Here is a 16,737-nt window from a genome sequence, read left to right as displayed (position 1 = left end):
TATATATATATATATATATGCTCCATATATATTTATATTTTTATAAAAGTGCAGAGGTATACATTGAACATTGCAGAGAATATATGCAGCCTAAAAAAACTATCCCATCAAAATAAATGGTGCACGAAGCAAATTGTATATATTTATGAATGTGTAGTATATGCAATGTGTGGAGAATCGCAAGGGTAAACCATGGAATACCCAAACTCGAACGTTGGGGCGTATTATGGCTGCCACGTTCCATGTTTTTATTAAAAATGGAGATGTATGTTTGAAAGAAGAATGACAAATGCTCGATCCAAATGCTCCAAAACTTAATCTTGGACCAATCATGTGCCAAAAAGCTTAAACAAACACACCATTGTCGTCATTAAGAAATTGTAATTGCAACATATATAGGAGATTAGAAGATTTTTGAAAAATACTACATGGTTAAGTTCCCTTAACTGTCATAAGGTTTCTAATGCTTTTTATGACTTAGACATAGGTTAACGAGGACTTGTCCCTGGTTGTCAATAATCATGTGGGAAACTTCAGGAAAAATATCTAGGAATCTTTAAGTCAGTTTCACAAAGCATGATCCTCACCACCTCTGAAAAAACTAAAAAATTTTCACGTTGTTTCTGTTTTATGTATTAGAATTTTAGAACGTTTTACTTTCTGTAAATTTGTACATTCAAACCGAATTTAACTATGTTATAAACTATAACTTAGCGTGCTATAAAAATTGATAAGTTCCTCGTGAAATCGATACACAGATTCTAATTTTGTATATTACTTGATCGACACATATACTTGCGAGGTTGATCGATTGCTTCACTGTAATTTCAGACATAATATATTGAGAGAACAAATTTCTTTTAAGATTTGGAGCATGGTTGACTTGATTAAGAGTTATAATAAGTGCATCTTTCATCTAAATTCTAATAGATATATTCACAATGGTTTTACAAACCACATATAACATTCCCACCATTAACTTTCTTGGATGAATTAAACCAATGTGAATTATAAGCCATACAAAATAAACACCATGAATTCATTATTTACTCATAAATTTTTTTGAATATGTTATAAATATCAAAACTGTTTGCACCTCTTTCTTTTTCTAGCTGAATAGTCTTCTTAGTGTATGTCCTCTTCAAATCCCCCTTTATAGTTCACCCTTGCTTAGATAAGCAAAGGAAGAAAGGCTAAATCGAAGGTAGACAAAAATTAAGAAGAAACAAAAAAATAATAGCTATGAAGATATATTTATGTAGAAAAATTATCATAACATAAACTCGAGAAGAGTGGTTAAAAGTAAATCAAATTATACTTGACTCATGACAATATACGAGAAAGAATCTATAAAAATTCTTTTCTAATCAAACTAGAATACAAAATTGAATTTATTTTGTTCTATGTTTAAAGAGATTTCCCACGGCGACACATATTGATTAATTACATCATAAGGATTCCCAGGAAAACTCTTTGATAGTATGAATGTAAAGATAAGATCCCAACATGATTTTGTCATCTTAACATGAGAGAACTCCTGTCGATAAAGCATCACTAGGTATGATAGAGGGTTAATGTCGTAACTCGATAGATAATTTGCACTCAATAAGGATGACCTACAAGACGACTACTAGACTTAAAAAAGGAGCACAAAAATGGCTCAAAAGAGGTAGCCAATGGTGGGCAGGAAAAGTCATAAATAGGTAATATTATCCCAGTCAGGATTTCACGGATCGATCGTCTCGGGCTATCAAGAGTCTGAGTCTACTCGGTCAAAAATGTATTTGACCCAACCTGACCTGGAGCCACATGTCTGTAACTCATTATTTGCATCGTCCAGGATGGCTTAGTAGCCTCAAAGTAAAAAGAACGAGACATCTAAGCACCTATAACTCTACTCGGGTACAAGAAGGTAGATTAGGACTTACATCAACCTAGGGTATGACAGGGAGGCTTATAAAGTTGAAGGAAGGACAGACGACTTGGATATAAAGCCAAATTGCTTCACAAAGGATTCACGATCTCGTCTGGATCGGGATTGCCACTAACACCCTAAACGTGCTAAACAAAACTTTATAGGCTTATAAAGTATATGCTTGGTCAATCTGGTTGAGAAGTTAAAATACATCCCTTTGCGAAAGGTAATATGCATGCAATTGTTAATGACATCCAAGTCGTGGATGTCCTATTAAATACTCGGCGAAATATTTTATAATAAGAACCTTATTGTGATCATACCCAGGCAAAACAAAGTAAAATAAAATCTTAAAGACATTACTCATAGATAAAATAAACATACTGAATAAATAATAAGAGGCAAAGTGTTGTTGAGTCGGTTATAATCCCAAAAAAATAAAATTCGATCAAACTCTTTATATACATGTCCGATCCTAAGTCTATATAATAAAATATAATACAAAATTAAGATACGAGACAATGGCAAGTAACTTCTGATCATCTTCACATGGTTTCACATGTCAAATGTCTCGGAAATTCATGCTCGTACCTTATTTCTTATACACACTTTCAAAAAATCTAGAAGTGCATAAGATAAGCATGCAAAAAACAAAACCCAACCTGCAAAGCAAATGCTAGTGCATGCAATTTATAATTAGCCAAGTCCGGCGGGAGGAGAGCCAAGCAGCACTTGAATAAGAAACATTAGTTTAATTTATAAATTAAGCTCCTCCATATTGATCTAAATATGCTAGCTCACTCATCTCAAATTTGGTAAACATAAAAAACATTACTAAATTGCGGCAAGTAGCAAACAAGCCATAACAATAACCACATACAATAATCCTAACCCTAGTACTAAACAAACATCTACAGAGTGTTGTCTGCACATATATTTAAGTGATGATCATGCAGTGCAGGGGTCAAGGGTTATCCTGTAGGATCTTAATGAGTCACCAAGCTGGTTTTGTTTTGAGTATCTGAATGAGCTAACACTCATCACAATAAATAAAAAGTGTTAACTCAGACATGTATGGAACAATCCTACAAGATCTGATATTAATAGTATAATTCATATTGCCCAATTGGATAGATCATCAAACAATGCTCATTTCTCTATTACCACCACAGGTCAATCTAAGGGTAACTTAAGCTTGGCCACCAATATGCTGACTCATGCAACGTAGACCTATAGAAAGTAAATGGTCTTTACTTAGACAAAGTAAAATACCCAGTGCATAAAAATACACAATATGCAAATCAAGTGCATGAGAAACTAGGCCCCAAAAACATGACACAATAAGGTCGTTATGATATGAATGTTGCAACAAAAGCATCATGATACAACAAATGAATCACATGTGATGAATGTAAATGGTGTAGACTCACAATCATGAATACAATAAGTCATACAACTCATGCAAAATACGACCCTGAATCAGAAGCAAGGCACCACTGGGTTGTATTGACGATCCTAGGGTACCCATCCTCTATCATAGAAAGGAATAGGTTCAACTGTGACAAATCACGTATCACGCAACAAATGACTAACAAATATGTGGAATGATACAAACTACAAATCAAAAGACTCCAGAACATGCACATGTAAGGAAATACATCAATGCAAACAAGTGCAACAGTCATATAAGATGGATGATGCTGCAATTTCATGAAAACAATTGCAACATAGCCTCTCTGATTTGGAGGCAAAGAGACTGACGCCATGACATTGACAGTGCGGCGCCTAGGTGTCAGTCCCTTTGATTCTCAGACCAATACAAAGTATGTGATGATGCTCTAAAACCCTATACACATACATCTACTCGTAAGTAGTGTCGAGGCTTTAACATTTTCCTACATGCATTGTTAAGCGGTTCGAGTGGGTAAAACACGAAAAAGATTGGATGACTTAAAAAAACGGCTAAGCTGGTAACGACAAGCTCATTATGAGTCTGATTGATCATCGCCGTACATGCAGCAGGGTGTACCAATGGTTCGGAATATAAATCCCCAAGTCTTGAGCCTATAAAGTTTAGAGACCCGTTTGTTCGGAACAATCAAATTCTACTAGCAAAATAAAATCGAAATGAGGGTTGCCACTTATACAGAAGGGTATGCCAATGATCCATGGGTAAAAATCCGAGGCTCATCTCGACCTATAAAGATCAAGAAGCCAATAGAGGTTCGAATGAGTCGAATCCGACTAATCGTCATGATGACCCATGGTCGTTGCATTGCAGCAAAAACAGTACAAAGTCTACTCTTTTGTGAGAGAAAATTCTCGGGTAGGCCTCGGAGCCAAACTGAAAAAGGCCAAGGTCTAGGGCCTGCTAGAAATAGCCCGTAGACATTCAGATCAAAGGGCCCAATACCCAAGCCCTCAACATTTAGAAATGGTGCCATGGCTCTAGATTAGTTAAACTCAAAACTTTAGTGAGGCATTGATGTTGAGAGCAACATCTTAGCCTTTTGACCAAAAAGCGTTGCATGGCGCCACAATCCTATGCTGGCCCAAGTTAGGATGGTGTCAGGGCATTGTGGAACGATGCTGCGACGCTGTTCGAAAGGGTTACAATGACTAGGCACTAGAAAGACTTGTCTAAGCATCATACCCAAAACTAGGATATGGTGGCCTAAAGGCAGTGCCAGGGAAAAGTAGACATGTTTAATTGTTCGGTACACTCGAGAAAGTAAGGTAAATGGATAGGAAAACCTATCTTAGAAGCTCCCTCTAACAACAACTCAAACCTAGCCTCTAACACAAAGCCTCGGGGTTCTAGGAAGAGGGAAAAACACTAAGGCTTAAAAAAACCTCACCTACACAAGGTGGACAAAGTCACTCCGCTCAAAAGCTCCATAAATGGCTCCTCAAACTCTTTCGGCTGTGAAAAGCACCACATTCGACTATGGAAATGCCATCGAAATAAGAAGGGCTCAACGATGAGCTGTAGAGGGAAATCACACACCAAAAGCTTAGAACAAAGAGGGGTTAGAGAAGAGATGTAGAGAGAAGCTCATACACCAAAAACCTCAAGTAGAAGACTTCCACATCAAAACAGGGAAGGAGAGAAGCTCACACCATCAAAATGGGGAGAAACCCTCTATTTATACCCTTGGGAGCTCAAGGGGGCCGCTATAATCAAATTTCTTAACTTGGGGGTAGCCCAAGGCGGCCCTTTTTAAAGGGAAAAATTAGGGTTTGACACCGTGATGCAGTTTATGGTGTCTTGATGCCGCTAATATGACACTAACACCCATCCAATCAGACGACACTCTCGGGACGAGAATTTTTACTTTTGGGGCCGTACATTGAGTTGCGACGCCACAACACTATTTTTTCTCTGTCATGACCTACGTCTTTCAATTGCCTTTCTAGAACGACGTCATAATAGAAAATCAGAGGTGAGGCTGCAAAGTTATTGTGATTTTTGTGGGGCTGTGCGCTGAGGTATTTTTTTTGCGAAGCAGTAGCGTCAAAATGAGCAAAAAATTACCAAATTTGCATGTTTGCCATAAAATGCGAGAAAAATGAGTCCCGGGACACTTGAACATAATATGCCAAAAAATATGCTAAAAATGACATCAACGTAAGCCCCTCAATAAGGGTGCCACACTGGGAAGACATTGTACGCTTGTTGGCAGTTGGCGTTTGATGCAAAGATTTGTAAATTGTTATGACGCTTAGAAATACCGAGGTACTCAACACTGGACTGAGACAAAAATGAATCCTTCACTAATCAAACAAAATGCAAGTAATGAGCCCAAAAAAGTATCGCTATAGAAATTCAAGCCAACGTGGGTATAAGACTCCCCAATTGGTCAAATTGAATATCACAAATGACTTGGAAAAGTCACAATGTGAATACCAATTAAGACAAACATAGAGTATTCAATGGCTTGATAGTGGACTTAGAAAAGTCACACTATAGTGCTTCGGACTCGGCGGGTAAAAAAACAAACACCAATTAAACAAAATATGTAACCGTCTAGAAAAAAGACACGCTACGAGAAAATGAGCTATGATAGATATAAAACCTTCATCGGTCGTACCTAGTCCACTAGGAACTACTAATCCTATGGGGTGGCAAAGGCATGTCAGGCTTAAACTCTCATATATGGTCTATAAACAACTAAAAAAGTATGTAAAACTCTAACTCTCAAATTCGATTAGAGAAAATTTTCTATAAAAAATGTGTTAGGCTCTATCTCCTAGACTCAATTAAAGAATTTATCGAAAAAGGTGATGAGCTTAAACTACCCAGCTCGGTTAAGAAACTAACCGTAAAATAATGTGATGGGCTTAAACTCTCAATCTCAATTAGAGGAATTAATTGGAAAAATTTGATGGGCTTAAATTTTTCGATCTCGATTAGTGGAACTAATAAAAAGAATGTGATGGGCTTAAACTCCCGGAATTGATTATAAGTAATCAGAAAATGTGTTGGATATAAACTCCCGAACTTGATTAGAGGACTAATAAAAAAAGAGGTTGTTGGGCTCAAACTCTCGATCTTGATTAGAGAAACTAATCGAAAAAGATGGGCTTGGACTTAAACTTCCGAACTCGATTAACAAAACTGGTCAGAAAGAACGTCAGACTATAACTCCCAAACTCGATTAGTGAAGCTAATCAAAAAGATATCGAGCTTTATTAGCGAAGCTAGTTGGAAAGACGTTGAGCTCTAACTCCCAAACTCGATTAATGAAGCCAGTTGGAAAGATGTCAGGCTCTAACTCCAAAACTCGATTAGCCCTAGGGGTTTCTCCATTAGTTCTCATTTGGGGACGATTCTAGGGTGTGTTTGTTTGAAAGTTTTGAGAGGATTGTGAGAGAGTGATTGTGTGCTATTGTATGTGGGAGATTGACAAATAGTTTCATCATACAGAGAGGAATCCAGTGTATTGCAAATAATGATTGGCTCCATTGTATAGTTTTTTTACTTTATTATAGTGTTTCTTTGATATTTTCAATGAAAGATCGTCTGTTTTCAGGTCTTTAGTAATCCTGCTAATTGAAAGTAAATTGCAATCTAATTGGGGAACATAACACAAAAGAGAGCTAAATATCTTTGTAGGCTTTCACTTCTCATTTTCCAATACTCCTAGAGTGAGATTCATCAACAAGTCTAACAAATTTGGAATCGGTGAACTCTTGGTAGTTGGTGAGAGCATGAACATCTCCAGTCATGTGATCGGAAGCACATGAATCTATTATCCAAGGTCGAAATCTTCTATTGTTAGCGAGATAAATGGAGAAAATAATGTCTTTGTTGACCATCAAGCTGGTAAGCCGCTCAGTTGTGCTTGAAAGAAGTTTTTTCAATACTCTTGTTATTCCTTGGTGAAGGGACTAGGGTTGGCCAACCCTTCAGATGAGATAGCAACATAGGCCTTACTGCCTTGGTCTATCCTCCCTTGCGCAGGTTTTGAATTTGGAGGTTTTAATATAGTTTCTAGCACTTTTCCTTTGTGGGTTCAAGTTTCTTACAACGCTCACATAAGAGACCATTCTTCTTTGGCTTTCTCATGGGAGAAGTTGTGTGTGTACTCGGCAGAGTTTTTAGTGCTAGATGAATCCACACTTCCTTCCATCATGAGCTTCTTCCTACTTCTCTTCTAACTTTAGGAAAGGCTTCCTTAGTGGTAGGGATTGGTTTCATCCACATAATTCTTGCTTTGACCTCATCTAAGTTCGTATTTAGACCTAATAAGGACTTGATCGTCTTCTTTTTCTCCTCTATTGTTTGTAGAATATAACATCTTTAGGACACTTTCATACATTATTATTATACATATCTAACTGTAACAAATACTTTGTGAGTGTGCTAAATTATTAAGTCACACTTAATTCTTCTTGTTGGAGCTCATGCAGTTTTGTCTTAATCTCAAATAATTCTGCAGTATTTTCGGTACTGCAATAAGTCTCAGGTGCTGCTTTCCAAATCTTTTGTAGTGTCTTATAAAACAACAAATTTTCTCCAATCATTGTGGTCATGGAATTGATTAACCAAGACATATCTGTCTGATCTTGAATCTTCCATGAGCGATAGTTAGGATTTGTGAGCTTAGAAAATCATATTACAATGTTGGGAGAGGGTTCGACGGCTGAAGGAAATTCTAGGGTTTGTTCCCAGTCCTGATATCTTGAAGAAATGTGGAGAAATTTGTACTATATTATTTCCTTATAATCAAATTTTAACTCTTCTCCTTACATATAAGTACAGGCTAGGACAAACTTAATTCCTACCATTACGACTAATCAAAGACATAGCAACCAACAAAAAGAAATGCAACATAATAAGAAAGAAATAAAAGAGAATAATTTTAAAATAGAAAACTCAAAATTCTTTACTATGTAAATGATATACTTTTCCTTGTCTCAGATCTGGATGATAGGATAATGAAACAGCAGCAAGAGGAGGAAGAGCGCAAGAGGCAACGTCGGGAACGTAAGAGAGAAAAGAAGGTAATGGCTTCCTCACTAGTGCTTGATATTTAGCTTTTACTTTCATGTGTGGTATTATTTTGTAATAGAATAATTAAAAGATACTTTAATAAAAGATCCTATTAAAAGTTTTCCCGTGCAAGCATTATTCAAGAATATGCTGCAAAGTTTTAATGGCAAACAATTCTCTTCTGCATAATTCTAACTGAAGTTGTAATCCTAAGAACTATGGACAATCATGCGCGACAATTTGTATCGGCAAATCACCTTGTAACGTTTGAGTTGAAGTAAAAAAATGGGCAGGCATTTACAAGCATACCACTCAATTCCCTGTGAATTTAACATATCTAACATCGAAAATTTCCTTTTTTACATTCATACTATCCAAATCTTCCATATCACATCAAATTTACCATAATTAAACTTTTAAAGAGTGAAACACACCTTTATGTATGTAAAAATTGATGTTTATATTTTAAATATATAAATACATATGAATTCAGTGGTATGCATGTAAATCTTCAAAAAAAAAGAAAAAGAAAAGAAAAGTAAGCAATGCAATGAGAGCTGTAGTTTGTCAATTTTTGAAGGGAAACTTGACAATCAGTAAAAATAGAGGTTCCTATGCTATCTTTATAAGACCTTTTTTTTTTAAGGGTCTTTATAAGACACTTCAGGGGACAAGTCCTGACAATTATTAATTAAACACTTAAAGAGTAGCTGTGATCATTTATCAACAGCAGGAGTTAAGACTGTTTATTTTGTGGTTTTATATGCACTTAAGGTTCATACGATAGTGTGGAAACCCGTGAGAATAAACCTACCATCAAATTAATAAAAAATTAGAGCAAAGGTTTCTATTCCATTTCTCAAAAGATTTGAGAGTTTTGTCCTGAACAATTATTAATTAACATTTTTCTTTGTGACCATTTCATGGCACCAGTAGTTAATATTTGCTTCTTTTCATGTTCTTAAGAAGTTTATCCTTTGTTAATTGAGGCATTTACATACATACCAGCCCATTTTTATGTATTTACATATATAACATCTAAACTTTGATTTTTACATTAATACCACCCATATCTTTCATATCACATAAAAAATTGCAATTTTTTTACATTTAAATAGTGAAATACACCTCTTTATGCATATGTAAGGTGGCATATTAGTAAAAATTGAAGTTCAGATGTTAGATGTGTAATTACATAGGAATTGAGTGGTATGTGTGTAATTCTTGTCAATTTTGCCCAGATGGATTATATAGCATGTCCATTGTCCACGTTGGCAGCTCAAGTTCGCTTGTCCATGTATCATATCCAGTACACGAATGTCAAAGCCAAAAACTGTGTTACCTTCTTTGTGCTTGATAAAATTCAAATCAATTTTCCATTATATTTGTTCATAAAAAATAGGACTGGATCAATGATTTTAAATTTTTCTTCAAATCATCAATGGACTCTGGCTTGAGCGATATATTCGTTACTTTTTAAGGCAGAGTTCTCGATTTTGAGACTGTATGGATGTGATATTAACGAATTCTTGTCCCTACATGACTTTAAAGCTATAAATGGACTTATGCTCGCCTTATCTTATATAAAAATATTTTAGATAGGTTTCTGTTCTTTAAAAAAGGTCATCATCATTTTTTTATTGTGGTTATAGTTAATTTGTATCTATAGTAGATTTATGTTCTAATTATATTTATACTTTTAGGGTTTATTATATATTAATTTTAAAAACATGTTTGGTTAGTATACTTTTTTTCATGTTTTATTTTTTGTTTCCAAAGAGAAATTAATTTCTTTTTAAAAACATTCAATTATCAAATGTCCTAAATGTTATTTTGAGTTTTTTTTTTTTAATAATAACCACTCTATAACATGTCAAACATGTTTTATTCTAAGTAAAAAATTTAGACAAAACAAATTAAAAATAAATTAAAAAAAAATTAAAAAAAAAAAACTAAAAGTTTTTCAAATCGGTCCCCAGCCCCTTGTTATCAATTCTTATTCTTTAGGGATTCATTGCAAGTTTGCAGCTCCAACACTCGAGCCTCGTCTAAGATCAATTTTATATTTTTGTTTTATATTTTTATTTAGTGTTTTGATTTGAATTAAAGCATGTTTGATTGTGATAGCTGTTTTTAAAAATACTCAAAACATCATTTTGTTGTTTTGAGTATTTTAAAAACAAGTTGATTTGTTTTTAAAAATAAAAAATAAAAACATATAAAAATTATACTAATCAAATATATTTTCGAAAATAAAAATAAAAACAAAGAAAAAAGAAAATAGAAAACAGAAGATAACTTTCTAATTTTTATTCCTCTGCTTGGTCATTAATTACCCACTCTTCTCTTGTGATGAAACATGGATCACAACTAGTTTTAGAGGGTTATGTTGTGTGAAGCACTTCAAAACTCTATTTTAGACACTATGTTCATATTATTTGATATAATATAAATTGTTAATTTTTTTGACACCATTAAAAATGATCAACACTTCTATGATATAAATTGGATGGTTCTGATATTGACTCTGACACAACTATATTCCAAGTCAATTTATTCCCTAAAACTTAACATATATGTTACTTGATTGATGCATTTTTAATTTTTATCTTTTCCAAACTGACATTGCAATTTTTTCCCATTTTTATATTCCACGTATTTGCAGTATATATATTTGTTAGTTGCATGCTCTAATATACTCCTCTTTTTTTTTTATATGCCATCGTTTTTGGTTGGCAAGTCATTATTTTAGATTGTGGAGCATAATTTTCCTTCACTGCAAAAAAAATATTCTTAGGACTTGGTCACGCACAATGAAGGGTATTTCGGAAAATTTATTATTATTTTTGCTGCATAATTTTTTTTTTTGAATAATTTTATAGAAAAGTGTACTTTATTTAACATCTTATAAATTTGGGCCGTAAAAGCTCCACAATCATATCATAATGAAATAAAACAATGATGAAGATAAGTCATAACGGATAAAATTCTTGGTTTTTTTGACACATTAATTTCCTTTTCTGTTTGCATTTCTTTTGTTTAAGCTTCATTTATTTTTCAATAGACTTCACGTATATGAACTTCTAGATTATGAGATGAAATCTTTCTTTGCACATGGCAATAAGAAAAGTTAAGATCTGTATTGGGAATGGTTGCTTAAAAACACTTAGTTTATTAAATGGAAATAAAATGAAGAATTTATAAAAATAGGGTTCATCATTAAAGATATATATACTAGAGCTGGTACTTGTGTTCGAACACAAGGAGGATTGATCGAGTATTTTCTTATTTCAGTTGGATCACATTATAGATTAGCTTTAAGCCTGTATCTTTTGTTTTAGTTATGGATGTTCTTACGAGACATTTATAAGAGGATGTATCTTGGTTTATGTTTTTCGCTGCTGATATCCTTCTTGTGGATGAGACTAGAAAGAGAATTCAAGAAAAAATTGAATTATGGTGGTCAATTTTATATTCTAAAGGCTTTCATTTGAGTATGTCTAAAATTTAATGTATGAAATGTAATTTTAGTTGTAGATTATTAATTCATTAAAAGGAGTGAACGGTTTAGTTATCTAAGGTCTATTGTTAAAGTGATGGTGATATCGATGGGGATGTTATTAGTAGCATTAAAGTCGGAGAGTTGAAGTGGAGGAATACATCGGGCCTATTGTGTGATAGAAAAGAATTGCTTAGACTTAAAAGGAAAATTGTTTTATGGCACAGAATGTTGTCCTATAAAAGAGAAGAATAAATTTCAATGCTGCTGAGATGAGAATGCTCACGTAGATAAGTGGCTTTACACTTGGAGACAAAGTACGAAACAAATATATCTGTGAAAGGGTTGGAGTAGCTATAGTGGCATAAAAGATTACTAAATCACCTTAGATGGTTTGGTCAAATTAAATGTCGACTAGAGGTGTAAGTGATCCAAGCTGACTCGTGAGCGCCGATTCAAGCTCAGCTCGATAAATTGCTCATGAACTTAGCTCGATGAGCTAATAAACCAAGCTCAAGCTAGCCTCGAGTTTACTCGTTAGCTTGTGAGTCGGTTCGTTTAAGAATTAATTAAGATAAAATATACTCAAATTATTTTAAATTTCAATACTTTTGTGGACTTCGAAATTTTTTTTCCCCAACCTCTCTCGAAATTTAATGACGACTGAGTTTACTTGAGATTCCTGGTCAAATTTTCATAAAGCGGAAGAAATTGTATATACGACACTACCTAGAGATTTCGTCCTTATTTTGTGATAACTTTTTGATATGAGATTCGAAGTTCTTATGATTAATTGCTTTTCCTGACAACAGTAGAGCATTTTCATTTAAGGCTAGTTGTTGAGCTGTTAAAAACTCAGCTTATAATAGCAAAAATTTAAGGTTTTGCGTTGTGAAATTTGATTGAATTTTTATATTATAAAAATATAAAAATTCGTCACTTTGTGTTTTAAAACATGTTGGGGGAATGCTAATGCACCCGATCAAGATGTCATGTTTCCGTCATCCTGAGTTGTCATGGACCCTGACCTACTTAGGCAGGTGAGTTAATCGACCCAATTTGATTAAAAGATCATTGTCAACGACCATGAATTGTTTTGTTCAAGTGGACCTTGTAGACATGGGGTGAAGTTTGTCTCAGGGGACTAATTTTAAGTCAACCTTAGCTAGCATATGACTTTATGCCTATCAAATATACTCTATGTTTCACATCTCAAAGAGTGGAGAGTCATTGGGGGACATACAAGGCACAATCATGACCGTAATTTAATTGTTATTTAGCGACAATCATTCGATCAAATGACTTTGTTCTTAACTTTTTTTTGTGGACCTAACTGACCAAATGACGCGGACATAGGACACGAGCCGCATACTTAGCAACGCAGATTGATTTGAGATTGAAATTAGCATATATATGATGTGACACTGACTGTATGTTTATGTTAGCTTAAGCCAAACATAAATTTGTCTTCTTCGATAAACTGGTGCGTAGGGTGAATAGATTTTTATTTTTTTTATTTTAGTGTTTTTTATTTTTTATAATTTTATTTGATTAAAGTTTATTTTTTGTTTCGTGTCAATTTTGAATTTTGCTTGCAAAGAATCGACTTTAAGATTAGTACATAATTGAATATGAATCTTGTCAACTTTGTCCTGCTTACAGAGGATCAAGTTAAGTAATTGTGACAGTTGAATTTATTTAGATATTTATCGGAACTTGATTTTGAAAATAGAACTCTCCGATTAAAATCATCTATAATTTTGACCATCATCGAGGATTTTGAGTAGATTTGAATCATCGAGGATTTTGAATAGATTTGAACCTTGTCAACCATGTCTTGCTCACAGATGGATTGTGTTCAGAGTAATGAACTCATTTTTTTATATTATGCTCCATCAACTCTACCACTTTCATAAGGACCAGGTTTATATGATTGAATTCATTGTATTTTCTGAAAAATACTATATTATTGAGAATATTGTTTGAAGATAGATTTATTGATGAAAAACTTGATAATTTCATATGATTATATATATATATATATATATATATATATATATATATCTTATTTCTTATATACTAATTATTCAATCATTAGTTAGTCTTGCCAATTTCAATCCTCATATGAAGAAGGATCAGACTGCTAAATAACACAATCTCGTCAACTCCAGTTCTTATTAGAAAGAGGAGCAGACTATGACAGTGAGACTTATGACCTTGCACTATAGATAATGCGACCCATCCCGAGAGCGTGTACTTTTAAATTTGAATTTTTGAATTTCAAAATAATTTTGAAAATTTTGAAATAATTTGATATTTTCAATCATTTGCACGCTCCCCAGGGCACATGTATATTGATTTTATTTTTCAGCTTGTTCAACAATCTCGGTTTGTACAATCAAGCGTTCATTATCATGGTCGGAGCACATGCGGGCTTTGTATTTTATGAGATAGTGCACTTACAATATTGTTGCATGATCTTTGATGCATATCCAAAATCTTGTGTTGTATTGTTAGGCATACATATTTTAATGATATTTAAGTTAATCAATTATGCATGTCCTTGGTGTAGATGCACATTAACCGATGTTTTTTCACAAATTTGAAAATAACACCTTTAAGTCTAAAATAACCTCAAAATTTGTGTTAAGCTCGATTTCATTTGAATTTCAAGTATTTGTGTTAATAATTTATTGTTCAATTTCTCACAAATATTTCATTTAAGCTTAAATATTGCCTTTTGTCCGCATGCATTGGGTTTTCGGATCCGATGGTGAATTTTGAGATTTTGTGCTCTAATTGTAAATTCAAAATGTGATTTATTTATACTTAATTTGTGTCAAATTGCGAATTTTAATGAAACTTCATTTAATTTCATTGGCAAGAAATTGAGTTCTCTCCCATCCTTTTTAAGTTTCATTTGCCTTCAATTCTATGTTTCTTGAACCCGACATTAATTTGAATATTCAGTAAAATGTCTTGCTTGTGGTCGTAGGTAAGGTACCCATTTCATTGCAAGTCTCGTTATGTTTACTGCATAGTGATTGAGTTTATTATAGGTTGTGTTTATGCTCGTCATTGAGCTATCAAGTCCCCTGCAAGTTATGTTTGAATGTTCGAATTTTGTTTATTTTTTGCAATTTATCTCCACATTTAGTCTTTAATATTTTGATTAGTGTATTTTTCTTTTAAATTTCTTATACCCGGTTGGGAGGTAATTAGCCAAAACGAGCCCGCCCACCCATCTAATAAAAAGATTTGTATGGGTGGTGTTTATAACACTGGAGCTATGTATTTGAATCTCTGTCTAAAAAGACACATATAGGCCTTTGAGTACTTGTACGAATATCCAAAAAGGATTTCCGTGCGTGGTTGGAACAACCTGAGAGAGTACTTAATTGCCCTGTATATACCTTAGCGAGAAGACAATTTGATACGGCGAGATGAAGAAACTGCGAGGAGAAATATTTTATATATTTATATTCGTGATTTGTTTTAGAGAGAGGAAGGAGAGAGAGAAATGGAAGTTCGGGTAGGCTACAGGTGGTGTTGAGAGTTGGAGGTAGCTGCTGTAGCGGGAATCAAGGGGAGTTGGGATTCATCGTGGGAGTAACTGTTGGTTACCACACAAGACAGCCAAGAGGGGAATTGCGGTTTGATTTGTTGCCAGCAAAAGGAGGAGGCGAGGCTCGAACAATTGGAGCATGGAGATGCAGCAAGAGGGAAGACGTGAGGGGCAGCAAACAGTGAGTGCAAACCAACAGTGGGTGATGGCTAGGGGCTGTATGGCAATACGGATTTAGCATGGATTTTTGCAGGATATAACCGAAAGTTTTGAATAAAATAAGTCTGGGGATGCGATAAATCCGGATTTCGTCTCTAAATCCTGCGAATCCAGTGCACGGATTTAAGGTGGGGAGAATCAAATAGAACAGAAATTGCCAGAGTTTTATTGGATTTACATGATTTATTAAATCTTTATTAAATCTGTTGCCAAACGGTTTTTGAGATTTAACCCATTGAGGATATATTAAATCTGGATTTACATAATTTAATAAATCTTAGTAATTTAAATCTCATCTGTTGCCGGACAGAACCTAAGTAGGAGCTTAGAGGCGTTCGATGCCCATCAATAGAGGAAGGAGAGGGTGGTTTTGCACATAGACTGCTCACAAGAATGGGAGGCGAGAGGAGCTGGGGTCATGCAGATAATATCGAGCAAGAATAGCTGGTTGCGGGGTGTGCTGGTATAGAAGAGAAGACTGTGTGATCTGTGGGAGGTGGATTTCGGTAGGGAGAAAATCTTAGAGGGTTTCTGCTCCGGGCTGCGATGCTGCGAGGAGAAGAGAACTACGGTTAGCTTCCGTGACAGAGGTGAGACGCCATACTAATGGATCAGAAATGGGAGCCTGAAAATCAGAGCAGACGGGGTTAGCACTAGAAGCACTAGAAGAGGAACTGGGTGAAGGAGGGATGAGGGAGGGCTCATTGCAGAGCGAGTGAGCTGGGGTTTCAATTGCTTGTGGGAAGGCGTAACATGCGGGAGAGATGGGGAATCGAGAATTTCTGCCGGTGATTGGGGGGCGGTGATGGGATGGCCTTCTTTTCTGCGGGAAAGAGAGGGATAAAGATGAGGGTTTTTGCGTGGGATATGAAGATGGATGGAGGAGAATGGGATTGATCTTTTTATATTTTTTTATTTCTTGCAAAAATAGGACTGAAATGAGGCCAGTCAGGCAGAAGCTCCTGCGGGGAGTTGGGATTGCGGTACGGGCAAGAATAGTTGGCAAAATTTGAAAGGTTTCCGGTTTAGGGGGAGTTTATATA

General features: G+C 34.7%; 1 protein-coding gene across 2 annotated transcripts in view; it reads left to right on the top strand.

The window, feature by feature from the left end:
- The window catches only part of LOC110029370 (zinc finger matrin-type protein 2), a 63,351-nt gene that overhangs the window by 44,654 nt on the left and 1,960 nt on the right, over positions 1-16,737 (top strand). For both annotated transcript variants that reach the window (XM_020731635.1, XM_020731643.1), the window contains one exon: positions 8,340-8,422. In XM_020731635.1, the coding sequence (XP_020587294.1) occupies positions 8,340-8,422 (83 nt within the window). Of the gene's footprint in view, positions 1-8,339; positions 8,423-16,737 lie in introns of those variants that run through there.

The sequence above is a fragment of the Phalaenopsis equestris genome, unplaced genomic scaffold (genome assembly GCF_001263595.1).
Source record: "Phalaenopsis equestris unplaced genomic scaffold, ASM126359v1 Scaffold000002, whole genome shotgun sequence".
NCBI classification, from domain to species: domain Eukaryota; kingdom Viridiplantae; phylum Streptophyta; class Magnoliopsida; order Asparagales; family Orchidaceae; genus Phalaenopsis; species Phalaenopsis equestris.
This window is presented reverse-complemented; position numbering and strand designations above follow the sequence as displayed.